This window comes from Procambarus clarkii, chromosome 56, assembly GCF_040958095.1.
Source record: "Procambarus clarkii isolate CNS0578487 chromosome 56, FALCON_Pclarkii_2.0, whole genome shotgun sequence".
Classification (NCBI taxonomy): domain Eukaryota; kingdom Metazoa; phylum Arthropoda; class Malacostraca; order Decapoda; family Cambaridae; genus Procambarus; species Procambarus clarkii.
The window spans coordinates 29,940,743-29,958,790 of record NC_091205.1 but is presented as its reverse complement, the minus strand read 5'-3'; the positions used below and the strand labels follow the sequence as shown (position 1 = coordinate 29,958,790).

Here is an 18,048-nt window from a genome sequence, read left to right as displayed (position 1 = left end):
AAATGTGGTCTCTGTCAAATTTGGGTCTTTAATTGGACTCTGATTAATTTCGATCATGAACTGGACTCTGAATATTTTGGCACAAAGTAGACTCTGGCGAATTTAAGGTATAACCGGGACTCTGACAAAAATTGGGTATAAAATGGACTCTGTCAAATTTTCACAGATTACAGGACACTGATGAAATTTGCTCTCAAAGTAGACTCTGGCGAATTTCTGTTGATAATTGGACTCTGATGAAATATGAGCTTAAAACTGTCTCTGACTAATTTTGCTCTCAAAGTAGACTCTGGCGAATTTCTGTTGATAATTGGACTCTGATGAAATAGAGCTTAAAACTGTCTCTGACTAATTTTGCTCTCAAAGTAGACTCTGGCGAATTTCTGTTGATAATTGGACTCTGATGAAATATGAGCTTAAAACTGTCTTTGACTAATTTTGGTCTTTACAGATGAAATAGCCGTAAATGGATATAAAACTAAATGTTATGGATAAGTTGTCTGTTTTCCTTAACAAAACATCTAAGACAATATTCTCTGAAAATGATCCTTTTACAAATTCGGTCATAAACATATAAATAAACTTCTATGATTATTTGAAACTCTGAAAATAGCTGTAAGGAAATAGGAGGAGAGAGAGAGAGAGGAACGGTCCAGATATTATGGAGAAGATAAGATAAGATATGATAAGAGGCGACCTACAAGAAGCGTCTGGCTGGCAGGGCCTAAGGTAAATAAAGGTGACGCGAGAGATTGCGAGGTAAGGGGGGGAGGGAGGGGGTGTGAGGTACGAGACCTGAAAACCCTGGCTCTCAAACACGAATTTCTAAATTTACCTGAAAACCCTGGCTCTCACACACGAATTTCTCAGATGTTGAAAACAGGTAAAATATGTCCATAGAGTTCTCCTTGAAATGCTGGCTCTTAAACACGAATTTGAATTTCTCCCATAAGAACTTTAACAAAGTTGTATGAACTTATTTTCAGCACAAGAACTTTTAACAAACTTCTAAAGTCTCGGAAATTATCTTTCTCATAAGAATTCCCTAATTCCAAATCTGTGACTGCCCAAATTCGCCTGAAAAACCCTGGCTCACAAACACGAATTTCTAAATTTACCTGAAAACCCTGGCTCACAGACACGAATTTTCTCCCAGAAAAAAAAATCGTCTGTGCGTTGCCATCCCTACTACTCATACTCCCCCCAGCATCACAACCATACCCCCCCAGCATCACAACCATCCCTCCCCAGCATCACAACCATACCCCCCCCCCAGCATCACAACCATCCCCCCCAGCATCACAACCATACCCCCCCCAGCATCACAACCATACCCCCCCAGCATCACAACCATCCCCCCAGCATCACAACCATCCGCCCCCATCATCACAACCATCCGCCCCCAGCATCAAAACCATCCGCCCCCATCATCACAACCATCCGCCCCCAGCATCACAACCATCCGCCCCCATCATCACAACCATCCGCCCCCATCATCACAACCATCCGCCCCAGCATCACAACCATCCGCCCCCAGCATCACAACCATCCGCCCCCATCATCACAACCATACCCCCCCCCCAGCATCACAACCATACCCCCCTCAGCATCACAACCATACCCCCCCAGCATCACAACCATCCCCCCCCAGCATCACAACCATACCCCCCCCAGCTTCACAACCATCCGCCCCAGCATCACAACCATCCGCCCCCATCATCACAACCATCCGCCCCCAGCATCACAACCATCCGCTCCATCATCACAACCATCCGCCCCCATCATCACAACCATCCGCCCCCATCATCACAACCATCCGCCCCCATCATCACAACCATCCGCCCCCAGCATCACAACCATCCGCCCCCAGCATCACAACCATCCGCCCCAGCGTCACAACCATCCGCCCCACCATCACAACCATCCGCCCCCAGCATCACAACCATCCGCCCCCATCATCACAACCATCCGCCCCCAGCATCACAACCATCCGCCCCAGCATCACAACCATCCGCCCCATCATCACAACCATCCGCCCCAGCATCACAACCATCCGCCCCCAGCATCACAACCATCCGCCCCCAGCATCACAACCATCCGCCCCAGCATCACAACCATCCGCCCCAGCGTCACTACCATCCGCCCCAGCATCACAACCATCCGCCCCAGCATCACAACCATCCGCCCCTAGCATCACAACCATCCGCCCCCAGCATCACAACCATCCGCCCCCAGCATCACAACCATCCGCCCCCAGCATCACAACTATACCTCCACCCAGCATCACAACCATACCTCCACCCAGCATCACAACTATACCTCCACCCAGCATCACAACCATGCCTCCACCCAGCATCACAACCATACCTCCACCCAGCATCACAACCATGCCTCCACCCAGCATCACAACTATACCTCCACCCAGCATCACAACTATACCTCCACCCAACATCACAACCATGCCTCCACCCAGCATCACAACCATACCTCCACCCTGGATCACAACCATGCCTCCACCCAGCATCACAACTATACCTCCACCCAGCATCACAACTATACCTCCACCCAGCATCACAACCATACCTCCACCCAGCATCACAACTATACCTCCACCCAGCATCACAACCATACCTCCACCCAGCATCACAACTATACCTCCACCCAGCATCACAACTATACCGCCACCCAGCATCACAACCATACCTCCACCCAGCATCACAACCATACCTCCACCCAGCATCACAACCATGCCTCCACCCAGCATCACAACTATACCTCCACCCAGCATCACAACTATACCTCCACCCAGCATCACAACCATACCTCCACCCAGCATCAGAACCATACCTCCCCCCAGCATCACAACCATCCTCCCACCCCCCATCGCAACCATACCGCCACCCAGCATCACAACCATCCTCCCACCCCCCATCACAACCATACCGCCACCCAGCATCACAACCATACCTCCACCCAGCATCACAACCATCCTCCCACCCCCCATCACAACCATACCGCCACCCAGCATCACAACCACACCTCCACCCAGCATCACAACCATCCTCCCACCCCCCATCACAACCATACCGCCACCCAGCATCACAACCATACCTCCACCCAGCATCACAACCATCCTCCCACCCCCCATCACAACCATACCGCCACCCAGCATCACAACCACACCTCCACCCAGCATCACAACCATCCTCCCACCCCCCATCACAACCATACCCCCGTCCAGCATCACAACCACACCTCCACCCAGTATCACAACCCAAGGTTGTGATGCTGGATGTTGGATATTGTTGTGATGCTAGATGATGTGAATTTGTCAATAGAATTTCATCATCAGAGCTTAAAGACAACATCATAACAGCTTAAACAGCTTCGTCACAGCTTCTCTGCCCAATCACTACAGCAACAAGTTGGTAGCATCAGCACCTCATTACATCCTTAGTCCATCCTCGTCACAGCCTCGACACAGCATGACAAGTCTCCACAGAGCATCATCATCGGCCTGGCAGCGATCTCATCTCAGTGATCTCACAGCCTTTGTCTGCCCCGGCAGGTGGGCCAGGTGCAGCTCCACTTCGGGTCTAAGGACTACATGGGGTCCGAACACACCGTCAATGGTACATCATTCCCTGCTGAGGTGAGCTCCTCCTGCTCTTTGTTGTGTGTGTGAGTGTGTGTGTGTGTGTGTGTGTGTGTGTGTGTGTGTGTGTGTGTGTGTGTGTGTGTGTGTGTGTGTGTGTGTGTGTGTGTGTGTGTGTGTGTCTCTGTGTGTGTGTGTGTGTGTGTGTGTGTGTGTCTGTGTGTGTGTGAGTATGTGTGTATGTGTGTGTGTGTGTGTGTGTGTGTGTATGTGTGTGTGTGTGTGTGTGTGTGTGTACTCACCTAGTTGTGCTTGCGGGGGTTGAGCTCTGGCTATTTGGTCCCGCCTCTCAACCGTCAATCAACTGGTGTACAGGTTCCTGAGCCTATCGGGCTCTATCATATCTACACTTGAAACTGTGAATGGAGTCAGCCACCACCACATCACTTCCTAATGCATTCCATTTGTCAACCACTCTGACACTAAAAAAGTTCTTTCTAATATCTCTGTGGCTCATTTGGGCACTCAGTTTCCACCTGTGTCCCCTAGTGCGTGTGCCCCTTGTGTTAAATAGCCTGTCTTTATCAACCCTGTTGATTCCCTTGAGAATCTTGAATGTGGTGATCATGTCCCCCCTAACTCTTCTGTCTTCCAACGAAGAGAGGTTTAATTCCCGTAGTCTCTCCTCGTAGCTCATACCTCTCAGCTCAGGTACTAGTCTGGTGGCAAACCCTTGAACCTTTTCCAGTTTAGTCTTATGCTTGACTAGATATGGACTCCATGCTGGAGCCGCATACTCCACGATTGGTCTGACATATGTGGTATATAATGTTATGAAAGATTCCTTACACAAGTTTCTACAGACCGTTCTTATGTTAGCCAATCTGGCATATGCCGCTGATGTTATCCTCTTGATATGAGCTTCAGGGGACAGGTCTGGCGTGATATCAACCCCCAGGTCTTTCTCTCTCTCTCTGACTCTTGAAGTATTTCATCTCCCAAATGGTACCTTGTATCTGGTCTCCTGCTTCCTATCCCTATCTTCATTACATTACATTTGCTTGGATTAAACTCTAACATCCATTTGTTCGACCATTCCTGCAGCTTGTCCAGGTCTACTTGAAGCTTCAAGCTATCCTCCTCTGTCTTAATCCTTCTCATAATTTTGGCGTCGTTAGCAAACATTGAGAGGAATGAGTCTATACCCTCTGGGAGATCATTTACGAATATCAGAAACAGGATAGGTCCAAGCACAGAGCCCTGTGGGACTCCACTGGTGACTTCACGCCATTCTGAGGTCTCACCCCTCACTATAACTCTCTGCTTCCTATTGCTTAGGTACTCCCTTATCCACTGGAGCTCCCTACCAGTTACTCCTGCCTGTTTTTCCAGCTTATGCATCAACCTTTTATGGGGTACTGTGTCGAAGGCTTTCCGACAGTCCAAAAAAATGCAGTCTGCCCATCCTTCTCTTTCTTGCTTAATCTTTGTCACCTGATCGTAGAATTCTATCAAGCCTGTAAGGCAAGATTTACCCTCTCTGAACCCATGTTGATGGGTTGTCACGAAGTCTCTTCTCTCCAGATGTGTTACTAGGTTTTTTCTCACAATCTTCTCCATCACCTTGCATGGTATACATGTTAAGGACACTGGCCTGTAGTTCAGTGCCTCTTGTCTGTCACCCTTTTTGTATATTGGGACTACATTAGCAGTCTTCCATATTTCTGGTAGGTCCCCTGTTTCCAGTGACCTACTATACACTATGGAGAGTGGCAAGCAAAGTGTTCCTGCACACTCTTTCAATACCCATGGTGAGATTCCGTCCGGCCCATCAGATTTTCACACATCCAGCTCCAATAGGTGCTTCTTGACCTCATCTCTTGTAATTTCGAACCTTTCCAAGGTCACCTGGTTTGCTGCCACCTCTCCTAGCGCCGTGACTTCTCCCTGTTCTATTGTAAAAATCTCCTGGAACCTTTTGTTGAGTTCTTCACACACCTCTTTGTCATTCTCTGTGTACCTGTCCTCGCCCACCCTAAGTTTCATCACCTGTTCCTTCACTGTTGTCTTCCTCCTGATGTGACTGTGTAGTAGCTTTGGTTCGGTCTTGGCTTTATTAGCTATATCATTTTCATACCTTTTCTCAGCTGCTCTTCTCACACTAACATACTCGTTCCTGGTTCTCTGGTATCTCACTCTACTTTCTGGTGTTCTGTTATTACGAAAGTTTCTCCATGCCCTTTTGTTCAGCTCCTTTGCTTTCATACATTCCCTATTAAACTACGGATTCTTCCTTTGCTTCTCTTTTTTTTTCCTGTCGGGCTGGGACAAACCTGCTTACAGCCTCCTGACATTTTTGGGTGACATAGTCCATCATGTCTTGTGTGTGTGTGTGTGTGTGTGTGTGTGTGTGTGTGTGTGTGTGTGTGTGTGTGTGTGTGTGTGTGTGTGTGTGTGTAATGGGTTATATTTAAGTAACAATTTAAAAACAAAATTCAATCCATTTCTCATAAGTTCACCCTCCCGTGAACTCTCCTCAATCCCTCCTTTTTACTCTCTTTGCCTCTGTCCCATCCTTCTCATAGTATTCCGGTATCACACTCCCATCTCCCATATGTTATGTATCATTACCCACTCCCTCACCCTCTCACTCACTCCCTCACCCACTCCCTCACCCTGTCACTCACTCCCTCACCCTCTCACTCACTCCCTCACCCTCTCACTCACTCCGTCACTCTCTCACTCACTCCCTCACCCTCTCACCCTCTCACTCACTCCCTCACCCTCTCACTCACTCCCTCACCCTCTCACTCACTCCCTCACCCTCTCACCCTCTCACTCACTCTCACCCTCTCACTCTCACCCTCACAGATACAGATATACGGCTACAACTCTCAGCTCTTCCACAACTTCACGGACGCTGTTTCCAAAGCTCACGGCATCGTCGCCATCTGCATCATGATCCAGGTGAGGCGGGTGCCAGGGTGGGGCGGGTGCCAGGGTGGGGCGGGTGCCAGGGTGGGGCGGGTGCCAGGGTGAGGCGGGTGCCAGGGTGAGGCGGGTGCCAGGGTTAGGCGGGTGCCAGGGTGAGGCGGGTGCCAGGGTGAGGCGGGTGCCAGGGTGGGGCGGGTGCCAGGGTGAGGCGGGTGCCAGGGTGAAGCGGGTGCCAGGGTGAGGCGGGTGCCAAGGTGGGGCGGGTGCCAGGGTTAGGCGGGTGCCAGGGTGAGGCGGGTGCCAGGTGGGGCGGGTGCCAGGGTGGGGCGGGTGCCAGGGTGAGGCGGGTGCCAGGGTGAGGCGGGTGCCAGGGTGGGGCGGGTGCCAGAGTGAGGCGGGTGCCAGGGTGGAGCGGGTGCCAGGGTGGGGCGGGTGCCAGGGTGAGGCGGGTGCCAGGGTGAGGCGGGTGCCAGGGTGGGCTGGGTGCCAGGGTGGGGCGGGTGCCAGGGTGAGGCGGGTGCCAGGGTGAGGCGGGTGCCAGGGTGAGGCGGGTACCAGGGTGGGGCGGGTGCCAGGGTGGGGCGGGTGCCAGGGTGGGGCGGGTGCCAGGGTGGGGCGGGTACCATGGTGAGGCGGGTGCCTGGGTGAGGCGGGTGCCAGGGTGAGGCGGGTGCCAGGGTGAGGCGGGTGCAAGGGTGAGGCGGGTGCCACGGTGGAGCGGGTGCCAGGGTGAGGCGGGTGCCAGGGTGGGGCGGGTGCCAAGGTGGGGCGGGTGCCAGGGTGAGGCGGGTGCCAGGGTGAGGCGGGTGCCAGAGTGGGGCGTGTGTTAGGGTGAAGCGGGTGCCAGGGTGGGGCGGGTGCCAGGGTGGGGCGGGTGCCAGGGTGAGGCGGGTGCCAGGGTGGGGCGGGTGCCAGGGTGAGGCGGGTGCCAGGGTGGGGCGGGTGCCAACGTGGGGCGGGTGCCAGGGTGAGGCGGGTGCCAGGGTGAGGCGGGTGCCAGGGTGGGGCGTGTGTTAGGGTGAGGCGGGTGCCAGGGTGAGGCGGGTGCCAAGGTGGGGCGGGTGCCAGGGTACGGCAGGTGCCAGGGTGGGGCGGGTGCCAGGGTGAGGCGGGTGCCAGGGTGAGGCGGGTGCCAGGGTGAGGCGGGTGCCAGGGTGGGGCGGGTGCCAAGGTGGGGCGGGTGCCAGGGTGAGGCGGGTGCCAGGGTGAGGCGGGTGCCAGGGTGGGGCGTGTGTTAGGGTGAGGCGGGTGCCAGGGTGGGGCGGGTGCCAGGGTGAGGCGGGTGCCAGGGTAAGGCGTGTGTTAAGGTGAGGCGGGTGCCAGGGTTCGGCGGGTGCCAGGGTTCGGCGGGTGCAAAGGTGAGGCGGGTGCCATGGTGAGGCGGTTGCCAAGGTGGGGCGGGTGCCAAGGTGAGGCGGGTGCCAAGGTGGGGCAGGTGCCAAGGTGAGGCGGGTGCCAGAGTGAGGCGGGCTCCAAGGTGGGGCGGATGCCAGGGTGAGGCGGGTGCCAAGGTGAGGCGGGTGCCATGGTGGGGCGGTTGCCAAGGTGGGGCGGGTGCCAAGGTAAGGCGGGTGCCAAGGTGGGGCGGGTGCCAAGGTGAGGCGGGTGCCAGGGTGAGGCGGGTGCCAGGGTGAGGCGGGTGCCAGGGTGGGGCGAGTGCCAGGGTGAGGCGGGTGCCAGGGTGAGGCGGGTGCCAGGGTGAGGCGGGTTCCAAGGTGAGGCGGGTGCCAGGGTGAGGCGGTTGCCAAGGTGAGGCGGGTGCCAGGGTGGGGCATGTGCCAGGGTGAGGGCGGGTGCCAAGGTGGGGCGGGTGCCAAGGTTAGGCGAATGCCACGGTGGAACGGGTGCCAAGGTGGGGCGGGTGCCAGGGTGAGGCGGGTGCCAGGGTGAGGCGGGTGCCAGGCTGAGGCGGGTGCCAGGGTGAGGCGGGTGCCAGGGTGAGGCGGGTGCGTGGGTGAGGCGGGTGCCAGGGTGAGGCGCGTGCCAGGGTGAGGCGGGTGCAAGGGTGAGGCGGGTGCCAAGGTGGAGCGGGTGCCAGGGTGAGGCGGGTGCCAGGGTGGGGCGGGTGCCAAGGTTTGGCGGGTGCCAGGGTGAGGCGGGTGCCAGGGTGAGGCGGGTGCCAGAGTGGGGCGTGTGTTAGGGTGAGGCGGGTGCCAGGGTGGGGCGGGTGCCAGGGTGGGGCGGGTGCCAGGGTGAGGCGGGTGCCAGGGTGGGGCGGGTGCCAGGGTGAGGAGGGTGCCAGGGTGGGGCGGGTGCCAACGTGGGGCGGCTACCAGGGTGAGGCGGGTGCCAGGGTGAGGCGGGTGCCAGGGTGGGGCGTGTGTTAGGGTGAGGCGGGTGCCAGGGTGAGGCGGGTGCCAAGGTGGGGCGGGTGCCAGGGTACGGCAGGTGCCAGGGTGGGGCGGGTGCCAGGGTGAGGCGGGTGCCAGGGTGAGGCGGGTGCCAGGGTGAGGCGGGTGCCAGGGTGGGGCGGGTGCCAAGGTGGGGCGGGTGCCAGGGTGAGGCGGGTGCCAGGGTGAGGCGGGTGCCAGGGTGGGGCGTGTGTTAGGGTGAGGCGGGTGCCAGGGTGGGGCGGGTGCCAGGGTGAGGCGGGTGCCAGGGTGGGGCGTGTGTTAGGGTGAGGCGGGTGCCAGGGTTCGGCGGGTGCCAGGGTTCGGCGGGTGCAAAGGTGAGGCGGGTGCCATGGTGAGGCGGTTGCCAAGGTGGGGCGGGTGCCAAGGTGAGGCGGGTGCCAAGGTGGGGCAGGTGCCAAGGTGAGGCGGGTGCCAGAGTGAGGCGGGCTCCAAGGTGGGGCGGATGCCAGGGTGAGGCGGGTGCCAAGGTGAGGCGGGTGCCATGGTGAGGCGGTTGACAAGGTGGGGCGGGTGCCAAGGTAAGGCGGGTGCCAAGGTGGGGCGGGTGCCAAGGTGAGGCGGGTGCCAGGGTGAGGCGGGTGCCAGGGTGAGGCGGGTGCCAGAGTGGGGCGTGTGTTAGGGTGAAGCGGGTGCCAGGGTGGGGCGGGTGCCAGGGTGGGGCGGGTGCCAGGGTGAGGCGGGTGCCAGGGTGGGGCGGGTGCCAGGGTGAGGCGGGTGCCAGGGTGGGGCGGGTGCCAACGTGGGGCGGGTGCCAGGGTGAGGCGGGTGCCAGGGTGAGGCGGGTGCCAGGGTGGGGCGTGTGTTAGGGTGAGGCGGGTGCCAGGGTGAGGCGGGTGCCAAGGTGGGGCGGGTGCCAGGGTACGGCAGGTGCCAGGGTGGGGCGGGTGCCAGGGTGAGGCGGGTGCCAGGGTGAGGCGGGTGCCAGGGTGAGGCGGGTGCCAGGGTGGGGCGGGTGCCAAGGTGGGGCGGGTGCCAGGGTGAGGCGGGTGCCAGGGTGAGGCGGGTGCCAGGGTGGGGCGGGTGTTAGGGTGAGGCGGGTGCCAGGGTGGGGCGGGTGCCAGGGTGAGGCGGGTGCCAGGGTAAGGCGTGTGTTAAGGTGAGGCGGGTGCCAGGGTTCGGCGGGTGCCAGGGTTCGGCGGGTGCAAAGGTGAGGCGGGTGCCATGGTGAGGCGGTTGCCAAGGTGGGGCGGGTGCCAAGGTGAGGCGGGTGCCAAGGTGGGGCAGGTGCCAAGGTGAGGCGGGTGCCAGAGTGAGGCGGGCTCCAAGGTGGGGCGGATGCCAGGGTGAGGCGGGTGCCAAGGTGAGGCGGGTGCCATGGTGAGGCGGTTGCCAAGGTGGGGCGGGTGCCAAGGTAAGGCGGGTGCCAAGGTGGGGCGGGTGCCAAGGTGAGGCGGGTGCCAGGGTGAGGCGGGTGCCAGGGTGAGGCGGGTGCCAGGGTGGGGCGAGTGCCAGGGTGAGGCGGGTGCCAGGGTGAGGCGGGTGCCAGGGTGAGGCGGGTTCCAAGGTGAGGCGGGTGCCAGGGTGAGGCGGTTGCCAAGGTGAGGCGGGTGCCAGGGTGGGGCATGTGCCAGGGTGAGGGCGGGTGCCAAGGTGGGGCGGGTGCCAAGGTTAGGCGAATGCCACGGTGGAACGGGTGCCAAGGTGGGGCGGGTGCCAGGGTGAGGCGGGTGCCAGGGTGAGGCGGGTGCCAGGCTGAGGCGGGTGCCAGGGTGAGGCGGGTGCCAGGGTGAGGCGGGTGCGTGGGTGAGGCGGGTGCCAGGGTGAGGCGCGTGCCAGGGTGAGGCGGGTGCAAGGGTGAGGCGGGTGCCAAGGTGGAGCGGGTGCCAGGGTGAGGCGGGTGCCAGGATGGGGCGGGTGCCAAGGTTTGGCGGGTGCCAGGGTGAGGCGGGTGCCAGGGTGAGGCGGGTGCCAGAGTGGGGCGTGTGTTAGGGTGAGGCGGGTGCCAGGGTGGGGCGGGTGCCAGGGTGGGGCGGGTGCCAGGGTGAGGCGGGTGCCAGGGTGGGGCGGGTGCCAGGGTGAGGAGGGTGCCAGGGTGGGGCGGGTGCCAACGTGGGGCGGCTACCAGGGTGAGGCGGGTGCCAGGGTGAGGCGGGTGCCAGGGTGGGGCGTGTGTTAGGGTGAGGCGGGTGCCAGGGTGAGGCGGGTGCCAAGGTGGGGCGGGTGCCAGGGTACGGCAGGTGCCAGGGTGGGGCGGGTGCCAGGGTGAGGCGGGTGCCAGGGTGAGGCGGGTGCCAGGGTGAGGCGGGTGCCAAGGTGGGGCGGGTGCCAAGGTGGGGCGGGTGCCAGGGTGAGGCGGGTGCCAGGGTGAGGCGGGTGCCAGAGTGGGGCGTGTGTTAGGGTGAGGCGGGTGCCAGGGTGGGGCGGGTGCCAGGGTGAGGCGGGTGCCAGGGTGGGGCGTGTGTTAGGGTGAGGCGGGTGCCAGGGTTCGGCGGGTGCCAGGGTTCGGCGGGTGCAAAGGTGAGGCGGGTGCCATGGTGAGGCGGTTGCCAAGGTGGGGCGGGTGCCAAGGTGAGGCGGGTGCCAAGGTGGGGCAGGTGCCAAGGTGAGGCGGGTGCCAGAGTGAGGCGGGCTCCAAGGTGGGGCGGATGCCAGGGTGAGGCGGGTGCCAAGGTGAGGCGGGTGCCATGGTGAGGCGGTTAACAAGGTGGGGCGGGTGCCAAGGTAAGGCGGTTGCCAAGGTGGGGCGGGTGCCAAGGTGAGGCGGGTGCCAGGGTGAGGCGGGTGCCAGGGTGAGGCGGGTGCCAGGGTGGGGCGAGTGCCAGGGTGAGGCGGGTGCCAGGGTGAGGCGGGTGCCAGGGTGAGGCGGGTTCCAAGGTGAGGCGGGTGCCAGGGTGAGGCGGTTGCCAAGGTGAGGCGGGTGCCAGGGTGGGGCATGTGCCAGGGTGAGGGCGGGTGCCAAGGTGGGGCGGGTGCCAAGGTTAGGCGAATGCCACGGTGGAACGGGTGCCAAGGTGGGGCGGGTGCCAGGGTGAGGCGGGTGCCAGGGTGAGGCGGGTGCCAGGGTGAGGCGGGTGCCAGGGTGAGGCGGGTGCCAGGATGGGGCGGGTGCCAAGGTGGGGCGGGTGCCAGGGTGAGGCGGGTGCCAGGGTGAGGCGGGTGCCAGAGTGGGGCGTGTGTTAGGGTGAGGCGGGTGCCAGGGTGGGGCGGGTGCCAGGGTGAGGCGGGTGCCAGGGTGGGGCGTGTGTTAGGGTGAGGCGGGTGCCAGGGTTCGGCGGGTGCCAGGGTTCGGCGGGTGCAAAGGTGAGGCGGGTGCCATGGTGAGGCGGTTGCCAAGGTGGAGCGGGTGCCAAGGTGAGGCGGGTGCCAAGGTGGGGCAGGTGCCAAGGTGAGGCGGGTGCCAGAGTGAGGCGGGCTCCAAGGTGGGGCGGATGCCAGGGTGAGGCGGGTGCCAAGGTGAGGCGGGTGCCATGGTGAGGCGGTTGACAAGGTGGGGCGGGTGCCAAGGTAAGGCGGGTGCCAAGGTGGGGCGGGTGCCAAGGTGAGGCGGGTGCCAGGGTGAGGCGGGTGCCAGGGTGAGGCGGGTGCCAGGGTGGGGCGAGTGCCAGGGTGAGGCGGGTGCCAGGGTGAGGCGGGTGCCAGGGTGAGGCGGGTTCCAAGGTGAGGCGGGTGCCAGGGTGAGGCGGTTGCCAAGGTGAGGCGGGTGCCAGGGTGGGGCATGTGCCAGGGTGAGGGCGGGTGCCAAGGTGGGGCGGGTGCCAAGGTTAGGCGAATGCCACGGTGGAACGGATGCCAAGGTGGGGCGGGTGCCAGGGTGAGGCGGGTGCCAGGGTGAGGCGGGTGCCAGGGTGAGGCGGGTGCCAGGGTGAGGCGGGTGCCAGGGTGAGGCGGGTGCGTGGGTGAGGCGGGTGCCAGGGTGAGGCGCGTGCCAGGGTGAGGCGGGTGCAAGGGTGAGGCGGGTGCCAAGGTGGAGCGGGTACCAGGGTGAGGCGGGTGCCAGGGTGGGGCGGGTGCCAAGGTTTGGCGGGTGCCAGGGTGAGGCGGGTGCCAGGGTGAGGCGGGTGCCAGAGTGGGGCGTGTGTTAGGGTGAGGCGGGTGCCAGGGTGGGGCGGGTGCCAGGGTGGGGCGGGTGCCAGGGTGAGGCGGGTGCCAGGGTGGGGCGGGTGCCATGGTGAGGAGGGTGCCAGGGTGGGGCGGGTGCCAACGTGGGGCGGCTACCAGGGTGAGGCGGGTGCCAGGGTGAGGCGGGTGCCAGGGTGGGGCGTGTGTTAGGGTGAGGCGGGTGCCAGGGTGAGGCGGGAGCCAGGGTGGGGCGGGTGCCAAGGTGGGACGGGTGCCAGGGTACGGCGGGTGCCAGGGTGGGGCGGGTGCCAGGGTGAGGCGGGTGCCAGGGTGAGGCGGGTGCCAGGGTGAGGCGGGTGCCAGGGTGGGGTGGGTGCCAAGGTGGGGCGGGTGCCAGGGTGAGGCGGGTGCCAGGGTGAGGCGGGTGCCAGAGTGGGGCGTGTGTTAGGGTGAGGTGGGTGCCAGGGTGGGGCGGGTGCCAGGGTGAGGCGGGTGCCAGGGTGGGGCGTGTGTTAGGGTAAGGCGGGTGCCAGGGTGAGGCGGGTGCCAGGGTGGGGCGGGTGCCAGGGTGAGGCGGGTGCCAAGGTGAGGCGGGTGCCATGGTGAGGCGGTTGCCAAGGTGGGGCGGGTGCCAAGGTGAGGCGGGTGCCAAGGTGGGGCGGGTGCCAAGGTGAGGCGGGTGCCAGGGTGAGGCGGGTGCCAAGGTGGGGCGGATGCCAGGGTGAGGCGGGTGCCAAGGTGAGGCGGGTGCCATGGTGAGGCGGTTGCCAAGGTGGGGCGGGTGCCAAGGTGAGGCGGGTGCCAAGGTGGGGCGGGTGCCAAGGTGAGGCGGGTGCCAGGGTGAGGCGGGTGCCAGGGTGGGGCGAGTGCCAGGGTGAGGCGGGTGCCAGGGTGAGGCGGGTTCCAAGGTGAGGCGGGTGCCAGGGTGAGGCGGGTGCCAAGGTGAGGCGGGTGCCAGGGTGGGGCGGGTGCCAGGGTGAGGGCGGGTGCCAAGGTGGGGCGGGGGCCAAGGTTAGGCGAATGCCACGGTGGGACGGGTGCCAAGGTGGGGCGGGTGCCAGGGTGAGGCGGGTGCCAGGGTGAGGCGGGTGCCAGGGTGAGGCCGGTGCTAAGGTGGGGCGGGTGCCAAAGGGGGCGGGTGCCAAGGTGGGGCAGGTGCCTAGGTGGGACTGGTGCCAAGGTGAGGCGGGTGCCAAGGTGAGGCGAATTCCAAGGTGGGGCGGGTGCCAGGGTGAGGCGGGTGCCAGGTTGAGGCGGGTGCCAGGGTGAGGCGGGTGCAAGGGTGAGGCGGGTACCAGGGTGAGGCCGGTGCCAAGGTGGGGTGGGTGCCAAGGTGGGGCGGGTGCCAAGGTGGGGCGGGTGCCAAGGTGGGACGGGTGCTAAGGTGGGGCGGGTGCCAAGGTGGGGCGGGTGGCAGGGTGAGGCGGGTGCCAAGGTGAGGTGGGGGCCAAGGTGGGTCGGGTGCCAAGGTGAGGCGGGTGCCAGGGTGAGGGCGGTGCCAAGGTGGGGTGGGTGCCTAGGTGGGGCGGGTGCCAAGGTGGGTCAGGTGCCAAGGTGAGGCGGGTGCCAAGTTGAGGTGGGTGCCAAGGTGGGTCGGGTGCCAAGGTGAGGCGGGTGCCAGGGTGGGGCGGGTGCCAGGGTGAGGCCGGTGCCAAGGTGGGGTGGGTGCCAAGGTGGGGCGGGTGCCAAGGTGGTTCCGGTGCCAAGGTGGGACGGGTGCCAAGGTGGGGCGGGTGCCAAGGTGGGATGGGTGCCAGGGTGTGGCGGGTGCCAAGGTGGGACGGGTGCCAAGTTGAGGCGGGTGCCAAGGTGAGGCGGGTGCCAAGGTGGGGCGTGTGCCAAGTAAGGAGTGTGTATTAACCTAGATGAACGTGCAAAAACGTTTTTATCATTTTCATTTCATTTTGGTTTGTATTTAAGTAGCTTCAAGAACTTCTTCGTCTAACTTGTTTAACTTGTTGACGTCTCTAAAACTAACAAAGTTTTCTGATTTCTCTGCCTCTTTTGGGTCTTTAGCTTCCATCTTTATCTCCTTGTTCTGCTGTTCTTGGCTCTGAACAATGCTGCTCTGTCCACTTTGCAAAGTTCCCTTAGAAAGATATTATTAAATTCATTATTATGCCCTTCTCCCATTTCACTCCGCTCTAGTGTGGTAAAGTCTGATTCCCTCAGTCAGTACTGGAGGCTCAGGAGCGAGCCTTGTGGCAGATCATTAGACCTTTTATAGTTCTGGCTACACTTTATCAGGTGAAGGTTCCATGCCGAGCCTGAATATTTAAAAATGGGTCTCGCAAAGGATGTATTCACCTAGTTGTATTCACCTAGTTGTGCTTGCGGGGGTTGAGCTTGGGTTCTTCGGGCCCGCCTCTTAACTGTCAATCAATCAATTGAGTGACTATATATGATGTATATGATGTTCGTTTTTCGGAGTCGAAGATGGCCATGACTTTAATATATAAGGTGGGTGACTGTGTGCCAGATGATGGAGGGTGAGGCCAGTCTGGGTCTGGAAGGGTCCCCCACACAAGGGACACATGTGGGTGGTGCTGCTACAGAGGAGGAGGTTGCTCTAGCTTTGCAGGCAGGACGTACAGGATTCATTCAGGCTTGTTCGCATTTGTGTTCCTCACGTGTGCCCCAAAGAATGAGGTGATTTGATAAAATGCTATGCCCAAGATTACCATCCGAGTGCAGGCAGGGAAGTAGTTCAAATAGTTTCGGCTATCACTTCCTTATGTCCGGTCGTGATGGTCAAGTGGATTAAGGCGTCCTGTACCTACCAGTTGCGTTGCTCCTGGCAGTATGGGTTCGAGTCACTTCTGGGGTGTGAGTTTTCAGTTGCATAAGTCCTGGGGACCATTCAGGCTTGTTCGCATATATATATATATATATATATATATATATATATATATATATATATATATATATATATATATATATATATATATATATATATATATATATATATATATATATATATATATATATATATATCTTTCCTTTGACCTCTCAATTATGTCTGGTAGGTGGAATAACTCTAAGACAGGTAGATTCGTTCTTCAGGCTACCTGGGGTCATAACACACTACAGGTCTCGCTGGCGTAGAGACGGGTGGTGAGTACGACTGCACGCTAGACCTTCGATGTGGTGGTAAGGCTGAGGCCCCTCCGCTTCCAGACATTCTTACGGAATCTTCCAAAGATAGAGCTGGCCTTGGCAATCCTGTTGATAACTTCTGCGTCAATATTCACGGCTCTTGAGAGTTTTGTGCCAAGATAGGTGAAGTTGACGACTGCCTGCAGGTTCTGCCCCTTGACTGTGATGTGCAGTTACTGGTAGGGTATCCTGGGCACGGCTTGGTACATGACTTCACTCTTTTTGGTGCTGTTGATGAGACCGAAGTTGTCGTAGGCTTGTGAGAAGCAGTTTATTTCGTGCTGCATCATTTGCTCTGTGCTGGCGTTGTTTGCACAATCATCTGCGAAAAGGAACTCTTATGACAGTTACATTCACGGCCCCCAGGGCCGTAAATTGTAATGGCACCTGCAGGCGCAAAAGGTAGAACTTACGGTTTCGCATAAGGTTTCCAAGCGGGAGCTGGAGCGTTATTTGGCGGTCGTTGATGCCCTCTGGTAGCTTGGCAAGTTATTGGGTCAGATGGGATCTGATGGGAAATCCAACGCCGGATTCTCGTCGTTCGGTGCTACTGTGGCCACTCCAGAAAAAGGTGTACCCGCCACTACGTTCAGTAAGCTGACCTCTCTCAGCCAAGCGTGTTTCACTGAGGCATGCTATGTCCACAGTATAGCGCGCTATTTCCTTTGCAAATAATACAGTTCGCCTTTCAAGGCGGTCTGCCTTAATTGGTGTTATCCAGCAGAGTTCGTACGTACCAAGTACCAAGATTGAGTACCTTCACTTTTTTCTTTGTATTTGTTCGACTGCTGTGGGGGATCTCCTCCAGCCACAGCATTCTAACCAGGATGAATTGAAGCAGACTATGCTTAAAGTACCTTTTCGAGCCCCTTCCTCCAGGGACGTGAGCAGAATGTGTACTGAAGAGAGCTGTTGAGACACCCAGGAGGGCTGCCGCACTCTGCTGCTTCAGTCCACTAGAGAGCGACCCTATGCCCTGAACCCTGTGTGTGCAGGACTTTGAATATAGCTCCAGTGTGTCCACACCTGCTGCTTCGCGATTCGCTCATCGCCACTGGACTTAGGGTTGCGCGGTATAGGTTGGTTATGACTTGTGCTTGACTTACATTAAAGTGAGGGGAGAGTTGCGCAAATCGTCAGCCTCTCTCTTTCGTCCCGGCCTGTCTAGGTCCAGTGCCAAGACAAGTCGAGACGGCACTGGACTGGCACATCGGTTAGCATGCAGTGGGTGGCCAGCAGTGTTCTACGTGTTTCATTGTACTGTACCTTAGTTGCACTCCACAATTCTTTGCTGCTTCGCTTTCCTGCCCGTTGAACCATTCTGGTGGTTTCCTCCGGCAGGTTACTGGGTCCAGTCTTCGCGTGCGTAGGTAGACAAGCCTTCGTTCACCGAGCGTCTCAAACCATCGGCTTCCCTCACCTGGTTTTGCCTGAAATCGAAACGGTTTACCACAGTGTGGTCCGATATTTTTAGGAATATTTATCGGACCACTTCCGAAGTCTTGATCCGTGTGCATTTGCGTGTGTGTGTATGTACTCACCTAGTTAAGTTCACCTAGGTGTGTTCACCTAGTTGGGCTTGCGGGGGTTGAGCTTTGGCTCTTTGGTCCTGCCTGTCAACTGTCAATTAACTGGTAACTTTGAGTAACTGGTAACACACACACACACAACTGTGTGTGTACTCACTTAGTTGTGCTTGCAGGGGTTGAGCTTCATCTCTTTGGTCTCGCCTCTCAACAGTCAATCAACAGGTGTACAGGTTCCCGACCCTACTGGGCTCGATCAAATCTACACTTGAAACTGTGTATGGAGTCAGCCTCCACCACATGACTTCCTAATGCTTTCCATTTGTTAAATACTCTAACACTGACAGAATTCTATCTAATGTCTCTGTAGCTATTTTGGGCACTCGGTTTCCACCTGTGTTCCCTAGTGTGTGTGCCCCCTGTGTTAAATAAACTGTCTATGTCTATCCTATCAATTCCTTTGAGAATCTTGTATGTGTTAATC

The 18,048-nt window shown here is 59.6% G+C and overlaps 1 protein-coding gene across 1 annotated transcript in view; it reads left to right on the top strand.

Annotated features, from left to right (window-relative positions):
• The window catches only part of LOC138353238 (putative carbonic anhydrase-like protein 2), an 867,912-nt gene that overhangs the window by 777,329 nt on the left and 72,535 nt on the right, over nt 1–18,048 (top strand). The window contains exons 5-6 of the mRNA XM_069306124.1: nt 3,569–3,652; nt 6,467–6,562. Of these exons, the coding sequence (XP_069162225.1) occupies nt 3,569–3,652; nt 6,467–6,562 (180 nt within the window). The remainder of the gene's footprint in view (nt 1–3,568; nt 3,653–6,466; nt 6,563–18,048) is intronic.